We start from the raw sequence: 10479 nt of genomic DNA, 5'->3' as shown, positions 1-10479 counted from the left end.
ACATACTGCTGTGCTGGTAATGGCAAATGCAGAGTTTATTCAAATAGTTGTCTTTGAAACACGTGCACGAGGTCAAAGAATATCCAGGTGGTTCTGAGCCCTTTCGCAGACACAAATACACACACAACGAGAATTGGAGATGGATTCCTGAAATACCCTTGGGCTATGTATTGCTAAATTATACCTGAAAATCCATTCTATTCAACTCAGCAGGCTGAAGTAGCTCATCAATGTGGTAATTATAACTAAATATGAACAGGAAAGGAATTAGGAGGACAAGACTGCTGTGTACACTACTTTTGTAGACAGGCTGAAATGAATTCTGTTAATATATATCTAAGATACTTTATGCACATTTTACATTGGAAATTATTAGGAATTTTGGAGTAAACGTTTTGATATTACTATTGGAAACAAAAATATGCTGAATGTGATCTATAAATAGAAATTGATATTTAGCTAGAATTTTTAAAAAATCCATGATGGGGGGAGGGGATGGGTGCATACCTACATGATGAGTGCGATGTGCACTGTCTAGGGAATGGACACGCTTGAAGCTCAGACTCGGGGGGATGGGAGGTCATGGGCAATATATATAACCTGAACTTTTGTACCCCCATAATGAGCTGAAATAAAAAAAAAAAAAGAATTACAAATCTTGGTATCAGTTTTTGTCCGTTTTAAGCATTATATTTTTAAACCATGAACAAATCATCTAAATGTCTAGATCAATGTTTTAAAGCTTGTATGTGTTTATGAGTGTGTGTATGTGTGTGTGTGTGTGTGTACTTAACTGTATGCCTTATTTATCTCACATTTATTCATATTTTTAATCGGAAACTTTCTCTGGGTAGTTCTAATCCACTTGAGTCTTTTCTCTGAGGAGTATTATCGAAGTCCATGCGGGACCTTAGGTTAGTTCAAATACAGGGTGTCCCAAAAGTCTCCACACAAAGGAAAAACTTTGTAATGAATATTTGATAAATAAAAGCACATTTAGCTACAATTTCTGATTTTTTCTATGTATGGTGACTTTTAAGATACCCTGTATATAATTTCAATAGGCTTTATGCATTAATTAGGCTTTACTTGAATATCTTTAGAATTATGATATAGACACCTCTAGAATTCTTTATCTGTAGTAGGATAGGTAAGTATCAAAATGCATTCTATCTTGAAATCTGATATAGCACATATATTCTCCCATTGTCTCATACTTTAAAAATAGATATGTTTGCCAAACTAATGACGCTACCCCAGTAATTCAAACTGAAGCAAAATTCTAGATAGTGTTCTTTTTCCTCCACTGTGTTCTGGCTTTGGTTTTTTTGGCATTTATTTGTTCAATACATGAGATAATGATATCATGGATTGAGTATGGCTTTTTCAGTTCACAAACACATACACTCCCCCTCTGCTTCTTGCCAGCTTTGTGAACTTGACACTTGAACCTCAGTTCCCTTATCTGTAAGGTGAAATAAAGACTCCTACCTCACATAGCTGCTTTAAGATTAAAGTAACATAAATAAAAACCCTGACACAAATTAAGCACTTGATAATTGTTCATTTGTATGGTTCCATTCAGCTTCTCTAATTAATCAGTAAACTATTTTAATTAAAATACCTTGTGGATGTTTAATTCATTGTTTACATTAGGATGCTAATTTTGGTGGACCCTAGGAGTGATGATGTAAAATTATAATATATGGTCCCAACCATAAAAAGATAATATTCTTTAAAGCAGAAAATATAAGGCATCATACAGTAAAGTGATAAATCCCACAGTTCATTCGTTTTTAGTATCATTTATTTGTTACCTGCTTCATAACAATAAGAATTTTAGGAGACTCACCCCACTCATGCCGCACTACCACATATATACAGTAAAGTATAAATACAATAAATTTTACATAGGTAACACACAGCCACAGCAGAGGAAAACACAATAGAATAGAAGTTTGAAACCAGACTCTCTAGTTGAGTCTAGAAAGAAAAAAGTCAAGGCAGGTTTGAGGGAAGTGGACTGAAATAGAATCAATCAGCAAAAAAGAAAGGCAGAACTCTGGGATATCAGCAATTTGTGCAATAGGATATTTGGTACTTTATTTCTCCACACAAGTTTGCTATATTTTGCTTTCCTCTGCCTCAGGTGCCTCTAACTGGTCATCACCATTGTCTTGGCTCTTCTATGCTTTGTTAAGAATCTTCTCCAGCTACCGTCTGGCCACTGGAGTATGACTCATCCTCCCAGCACCCTAGACATTGTTTTGCTGGGTAGCTCTACAGCACACAACTCCATGGCTTTTAAGATAAATAGATAGAGATATTAGATAGATGATAGATGACAGAAGATAGAGTATATATGTATATCTTATTTTGTAATTTTTTATAGTAAAATTGTGCATATAATTTTCATACACAGAAATTAATATGACTTCAAGGATGTTTTAATTTCTCACCATCATTCCCTATAAATGTAGTACTGTCCCTTCATCTCAAGACGCAATGGAGATACCGTGTCTGAGACAAGACCCCTAGACTATAAAGGCATTAATCCCATTTGTGAGAATTCTACCCATGACCTAAACACCTCTCAAGGGCCTCACCTTCAAATACCATCACATTGGGGATTGTGTTTCAACATATGAATTTGGGGGGAATGCAAAATTTCAGACCATAGCAATACACACATTCAGTAAACTATATTATTGTGTTCATACATCTGTGAGATAATTTGTTACTGATGATAGTATCTTTTATGTGGCTATCATCCCAAAAAGAAGCTTTGTGCTTCTTTAGGTCGAGGATTATTCTTTACATGTTTAGTGCATAACATAGCTAACATTTGCTGAAAATGTGTTGAAGACAGGCAAACTATTTACATAGATATAAATAATTTACTTCATACTTTTAATAATCTCTAGGAAATTCAAGATTAATTTAATTGTACATGCTTCAGTCTTTTTTTTCCAATTCTTTTATAACTATTAAATATTTAGGTCCATCCAAAAGGGTATGATAAAGAAGATAGGATCTCATTATCTTAAGGCACTGCAAAGCTTATCCAAATATAAATGCAAAAATAAGATAATTAAGAAGATAGTCTGGGCAATCAAATTTAAAAATGTCTTCTTCTTTTTTTTTTTTTTTCCTAAAAAGAAGGAAAAAACTCAGATAAGATTGGGAAGGGAAGCAACAAAAGTGAGGATGCTCCAAAAGGATCACCATTAAGGAGGTTCAATGAAAATAAAATCAATTGAGTTATAAAGTAGAAACGTTTTTGCTGTGTTTAATACTTGTTTTAAATATTTCAGGAACTTAATCATTTCAAAGACTTCTTTGATATTAATGCATAAGAAACTGGAGAAAATCCAAAGAAATGAGTAAAGACTTAATAATAAAATCTAATTATAGTTCTTTAAAAAAAAACTAATCAAAGTCTTTTCCCAATACATAAAAAAATTAATGAACAAAATTTAGGAGTACCAAATTGATTTGTTTGCTTATTTCACTTTTTATGACAGTCAAGTATAAAAAAGCATCTTTTTGGAAATTATTATTTTCCCCTGATTTGAACCAATATCACCAATGAAAACCTGGACCAAAATTAAGAAAGTTTTATATTTCCTTCAATTCAAAAAAGAACAATAATTAATATAGTAAATAAATCAACTAAAATGTAGTGCTACATGAAATGACAAGATGTTTTTACTTTGATAGTCATTGAATATTTTATTTAAATAACTATTTTTAGATTATCTACTTATAGGAGTTCACTTGACTTTGGGTGAATAGATGTGGGTCCGGTTCCATAGGCATTTGGCAAGACAGCAAGTCACTTAACATAGATGTGTGCAGAAGATATAGAAATATTTTTTTTTAATTGTTGAAAAGATGGATCGGTGACCATGGGCTTGAAAATTACTTGGTTGTTATCCTTGAAAGGACCTGAGGAAAGTGTTAATGTCAAGAATTTATAGGAATTTTACTAGCAAGGAAATGTTCCCCTCTGAGAGGAGAAAATGCAGCAGATTACCACGGGGGCAGCTGGCATGATAAGGAGGGATGGATAAGAGAAGGTTCTCACCTGTACATCATGGTGTTGGGTGATAAGGATGACATAAGAGAAAGGTTACCTGTGAGTAACTTTCTGTCCAAACCTGAGAAAAACTTTCTGTTCAAACCTGAGAAAGGAGAGTTGAGATATCACTCAGATCACTTGAAGAAAATTTTAGAGCTAGTGTGTTCAGAGAGAAAGGCTCTGGGCTAACTCTAGGGAGCCCCAATTTAAGTTTCTGCTTGAAGTATGTGGTCCAAATTGCATCAGATCACGCACCTCACTTCCCTTCAGTTATCCGTTCAGCAAACTGGTAGGAGTTGTCTATTGCATACCAGACATCTGTAAATGAGGAATTTGGGCAACATAACTTTGCTGCACCTTTCCAGCTTTAATATTTAATTATTCTAATAATTCTCTGAAATGTAGGCATCGCACAGTTAAATATTTCTATACACTCCACGTACTGTGTCTTGATACAATTTTTAGAAGTTTTATGAAATCCAACATATATTTTAATTTGAAAACCAAATAGAGATGCCAGAAATCTGGGTGGGCTAATAACTTGATACTCTTGGTATTTTGTAAATATTTGTTTAGTGTTTTATTTGAAGGGAAGGATGAGAGCTAGGGGATGAGGAGGAGAGGCAGGAAAGGTGACTGATATAAGACAAAGGAGTCTTCTGCTGTAGAGCTGAGAAGACCTATTGTCCCAGGTCAGCTCTAGTTGCAAACTTGAATGCCCCTACCCGCAAGCCAGAAGTCCTGCAGTTAATTGCATTCTCCCCTCCTAGAAGGTAGCTTAGCACCACTGGTTGTTATGGAAACATGTCCCTCATGGTGTCTCATCTCCTGTTTCCTATACAGCCACTGAAAGTACCCATTGACCACACATGTCATGGTACAAAGTTCACTGTAGAAAGACCTGCCAGATTTGAACGAGGGCACTATGTCTTGCTCTCTGTGAGACTTTAGTCAAAACACTTAACCTCTCAGCCTCACTTTACTGAAACATAAAATAAGGATGGTGATAGTAACAACGATAATAAATGAGGACAATAATAATAATACATACATAGGATGGGTTTCAGTGTTCAATGACATAATGCCTATAAAACTTAGAAAAGAGCCTAGCACCTAATAAGCATTCTCTCAACATTATTAATAGCTCTTATTAACCCATACAGCATTTACTCCCTGTGTCAAGTTCCAACAAACATGATTTTCTTGATTTCAGTACATGACTAGTGACGCTATAGAGGCCCTTTTAGATGAGTCTACCCCATGAGCTACCCCATGCATTTTCACTTAATTCAGCCCTAAATCATACTGGCCTAGTTCCCAATAAAATACTCTCAACATAGCTATGTAAGTCATGTAGTGTCCCTGACCATTACCTGTACTTGTCCTCATTTGGCCAAGGTTTCTCCTTTTCCAAAATTGGGATAGAGATACCTAAGTAATAGAATTATTGTGAATATTATGTGACATGATATAAATTTAGCACAGGGATGGTCTATAGTCAGTCTTTCTCTCTCACTCTATTTGTCTCTTCTCCTCCCCCCTTTTTTCCCTCCCTCCCACATTCTCTCTCTTCTTTCTTTCTTTCTTTCTTCTTTCTTTCTTTCTTTCTTTCTGTTACCATTAAGAGGCCAGGTGCTTTTATTTCTACTGGTTCCTTCCATCAAACTGAGAAAGTTGTAGGTATAATTATCTGATTTTAGATGTGAACTCATTTGCCCCAAATTATTAACACTTACTGGATTTGTATTTTAAGTGTGGAGTATAAAGATTAATTCTATTAAAGGAAAACCAAATTGTAGGCAGTAGTTAGGAAGATATTTTGTTAAGTGAGTAAGGCTTCTTTTGGCCTCTAACACTATAGGCATAAAGCTGATTTTGAGAACAAAGAAAGGCTAACCTATACAGGATTCGATTCTTGAAGAGAGTGAGGACAAAGAAGAGTGGAGTGCTTGGACATGTCCCTTCTCTTCAACTGCTCTCTCTGTCCCTTATGTCCAAATTCTTGTTTCCAGCTCTTCTGACTGAAGGTTTCCCAGGTTTCACTTTTACTAAGTCCTCTCGCCTCCCTCAGCCACTGCCCATGCCCTCCCCTCACCTGCCTACCATTCTGCAGCACGGTGCTCAGAAAGCTGGCCTTTATTCACCAGGTATATGTGTAGTCTCCAGTTTTGGTGGTCTCAAGCCCTCCAGGATTCAAGCCACTAGCCCAGATATGAGCTTCAGGGGTAGATGCTCTAAATGCCCTGAGGTGAGAAAAGCAATGTAAGAAAGGATTGATGAGATAGAAATCCCCTCTATGGAGCCTCAGAAAGTCAGCCCTGATACGGGATCTGGAAGGCAAAGGTGTGCCAAACATTGATGAGAGAGTGTGAGTCAGACTATTTGTTTTAACATGTATCTGTACATACACAGACATGTAAAATAATGTGTATATGTATGATGGTGGGTGAGGCTATAGAGGTTGTTATGCATGTGAATGAATGAAGTTAATTAAATCGTTACATCATCTTTGCAAAGACTATTCAGATTGATATTGTAAGGTTTAAGAACGGAGTCTACAGGATGGGCGGCACCGCTGAAAGTTAAAGCACTCTCCCGGGTTTTGGCACCAAATGTAAGGTTTTTTGGATTGGTCGGCGCCAGAGAAAGAAAGACGAGCAGAGTTGAAAGGGATAAGTAAAGAGGCTTTATTGGGGCGCTTCTGGGTGAGGGTAACGAGTCCCAAGAGAGGGACCCAGGCGAGATTTTCGGGTCCCGGGAGAGAGAGAGAGACCCAAAAAGTCGCATCGCCCAGAAGTCTGAGTGGGTTTATATATGTTTTTAGGGCTGGGGGTAGCGGTTTTTGGTGGGAAGATTTATGGTGGGGAGAGCAAGAAATTTTCCGTTGTAGTTTTAGGGCAGGTATTGAGAAATAGGAGGGGCCGGTGGTATGTGTGGACGCTAGGAACTGAGACCCTTATCAGGGTAACCATCCAGGTGTGGTCGTCCTTTAATTTAGCTGGGCCTTGCAGGCATTGTTCTCGGCAGGTCTCGTGGGCTGCTTCTTTTTCCATTAGGGAGGGGAGGGGTGCCCACCACCAGCCTTACATATATTAATTATAGATAATGGAGAACTAACAATGTGAAAAGTGAAAAAACTAGTAATTTGATTGTATGATATAATAATAATGCTAAAATTAGTGGCATTTGTGTCATTCTGTCATTAGTCCATTACTGCCTAATAATCGTCAACACCATGTTTATTTATATAATAAATATATACCGTGTATGTCAAACAAACTCTATTGTTTTATTGGATTGCTACAGTTTTTATGGCTTGCTGGTCTTATGGCATTTTTTCTAAGAAATTAGCGGATAACTTCTATAAAAGAGATATTGCTTATTAAATATGACTTTATTTCAGTAAATTTAAGATATATCAATACATTTTCATACCTGTGAGTATACATAATTTCCATCCAAATCAGAGAACTTATTCTTAATATCTATGACTCTGAAATAGAATTATTTAAGTGTAAAAATAGTCCTTACACTGAAATGATCCTTCAATTAAGAAGATTTGTGGAGATGGTATTTCTAGCTACCAATAGGCAGCCTACATTTGTTCACAGTAAAAACAAATTTTGACATTTGGAAATGTCCACTACTTCTTCTGTTTTAATTTTTTTTTAATTATTATGGGTACATAATAGTTGTATATATTTATAGGGTACGTGTGATGTTCTGACACAGGCATGCAACGTGTATTGATCAAGTCCGGATAATTGGAGTATCCATTACCTCAGGCATTTATTATTTCTTTGTGTTTGGAACACTCCAATCCCACTCTTTTAGTGATTTTAAAGTATATCCTAACTTATTGTTGATTATAGTCACTACTGCTTCTTACTGGAAGGTGAAACTTAATACATAATCAGGAAGTCTTATTACATAGAAACTCTTCACTGGTATGTAGATCCTTCTGTATTAAAAAAAAATACTGACTCAGACACCTTAAATACCACACAAAGGTGCCTTTAAAACCATGTACTCTTTGAGAGAGGTAGTATTCCTGAGCTTCCTCTGGGTGCCAGGCATTGCTCTCAGAAAGGATAATACACGATATATAAAGACAAAGCTTCTATTCTGTCCACTCGAGGTGATAGTGTGAAACGCTTAGGTAAAGATATGCTCCATATAACGTGAAAGTAGAGAACTGAGGACTAAACTGAGGTCCCAGGCGCTGGGAGTGCAGGGAAGCTTCTAGAAAGGCTTCCTGCAAGAAGAGCAGAGTGCCTAGCACACAGTAGGTACTCACTGAGCCTGAGACCCTATTGCGTGTACCTTCTATCTTAGGTCCTGGAGATATAAACGTGAAAACATGCAATTCCTGTGTTGTCTAAGAAGTGCAGTCTGGGTAAATAGACAACACTAAAAGTGATAATTGCTTTAATAATTGAACATACAGAGTGCATTAAGATCTCAGAATAGGAAAGAATTTAGCAGTGTTTCAGAATAAAATACAAATCTCAATATTCTAGAATAGCTAAAAGATATATGAACCCAGAAGACAGTTTTTTAATTTCTGTAAATACCAAACAAGGGTTTTTATATTTCACATTTAGATTTTCAGTTTTACTATTCTTGCTAAGTACATGAATCCACTCTTAATTCAACATTGCTTCATGCACAGCACTTTAATAGTGCACGTTCTATTAGAGAACTTAACGGAGATCGTTTAGAGGAAGGTGAAGGAAATACAATTTTCTCTAGAAGATTTGCATTAGATAGAGTAGTTACAGGCTGTAGCATCTCCCCTGTAATTTTATGAGAATGGTATTACCCTGGCTTTCACTGTGTGATTGCTGGTTACCTTCTGTCAGTGAGCAACAGTCTTACTGCAAAGCAGGAGCACAACCCGTCTCTTTGTCTCCGTGGTCAAACCAATTACTTCTTAGAAAGTCGGATTTTTTCAGAATGACCATGTACAGGAGCAAACGCAGACATCAGAGATGTAAGTAAATTCTGACCCAACTTTTTCATATCACTGTGGTGGGAAAAAACATACTTGATTTCTTAAAAGACTAATCATGACTTTTTCAGATACATCCTGGTAGTGGAAAATATATTGTAGCTTTTTTCACCCTAACCTTTATCTTTATCCATGTAACATGCTTGAAAGATGTTGAGGGGAGACGGGATAATTCGCTTGTTACTATGGAAACCCTTGGAAAGGTTTACAAAATCAACAGAGAAACAGATCAAATGCAATTTCAGTCTAGCTCAGCATCCTTCATTCAGGCATGATCACTGGACAGTTCCCTTTTTTGCTCTTCTAAGAGTGATAGATTTTCTTTCCTGGAAGTCTGTTGAAAGGTTTGGGAAGCTAGCCTACAACTTCTATTTATTCATCCAATTTCAATTACAACTCTCATGGGAAATAAAACAGTTCAGAATGGAGGGTAGAGAGTTAATTGTGAGTGACAAGCTGAATATTTAACAGGATATTCATTGCCAAACTTCTTGGTCCAGAGCATGTTTGTAACATAATTCACTACGGGCACCATTTCAAAGGGTTAAAAGAAGTCATCTGCAATCTACCCTAAAGGAACGGATTCTGACTGAAAAAGAGCAGCACAATCACCCTGGCCTAAAGTCCAGAACAAAGATGATTATGGAACTGAAAGCAATCAGGATTTAGCTAAAATTCAAAGTCTTATAATAAAACTGTTTTATGGCAAAGCAATATATATGCCTCTCGTGAACAGCTTTCCAATCACATCTCTTTCCAGTAAGCCCAACTCTTTTTCACTTTGTCTTTGCTATTGTCTAAAGTAAATGTTACCATCTTTATCCCATAAGGGCCTGTCATTGACTCTATTTACCATCATAGACAGGTAACAGCAATTTACTCTTCAGTCAAAGTCTGTACTTTTTCATTATTCCTTATAATGTCTTTAAATGGTATCAAATATTTTGAAAGACAGAAAGACTATCAGCACAAATTATCAAAAAACCAACATATGGTGGAAATGCAGTTTTTAGTGTGATAATTTATTCTTTGGTCTACTTTCATGTAAGACCTGAAAACTAACATTTCTCTTGTTTAGAGAAGTTTTATGCACCACAGAAAGCTCTGAGGTCTAGGACTGCCAGTTTTATTCTATATGCCTGATTGCCTCTTGATGCCAGTTCTTTCTTGTGATCAAGAAACAATATATGATAACTGCTACTTTTTTCTTACAAAAATAATGAGTGTGAAGTATACAAATATATTGCTGATTAATGTCCTTGTGATTTCCTCCTACAAGAATGAATCTAAATTATGCATGTACTTGAAAACCATCTTGCACCTTTACTCCTGTGTCTTTTATGCATCTCTCATTTTTTTTCCTTGTGGGTTATCATTGCCTTTAAGC

At 36.2% G+C, this 10479-nt stretch overlaps 1 protein-coding gene across 28 annotated transcripts in view; it reads left to right on the top strand.

The window, feature by feature from the left end:
- Positions 1-10479, top strand: part of RALYL (RALY RNA binding protein like) — a 652666-nt gene that overhangs the window by 441145 nt on the left and 201042 nt on the right. For 3 of the 28 annotated variants that reach the window (XM_069466298.1, XM_069466301.1, XM_069466296.1), the window contains exon 1: positions 8942-9074. The exons of the other annotated variants lie outside the window; for them this stretch is intronic. In XM_069466298.1, coding sequence (XP_069322399.1) covers positions 9038-9074 — 37 coding nt within the window. In that variant the 5' untranslated portion in view covers positions 8942-9037. Of the gene's footprint in view, positions 1-8941; positions 9075-10479 lie in introns of those variants that run through there. 28 annotated transcript variants of the gene reach the window in all.

Source organism: Eulemur rufifrons, chromosome 3 (genome assembly GCF_041146395.1).
Source record: "Eulemur rufifrons isolate Redbay chromosome 3, OSU_ERuf_1, whole genome shotgun sequence".
Lineage (NCBI taxonomy): Eukaryota > Metazoa > Chordata > Mammalia > Primates > Lemuridae > Eulemur > Eulemur rufifrons.
This window is presented reverse-complemented; position numbering and strand designations above follow the sequence as displayed.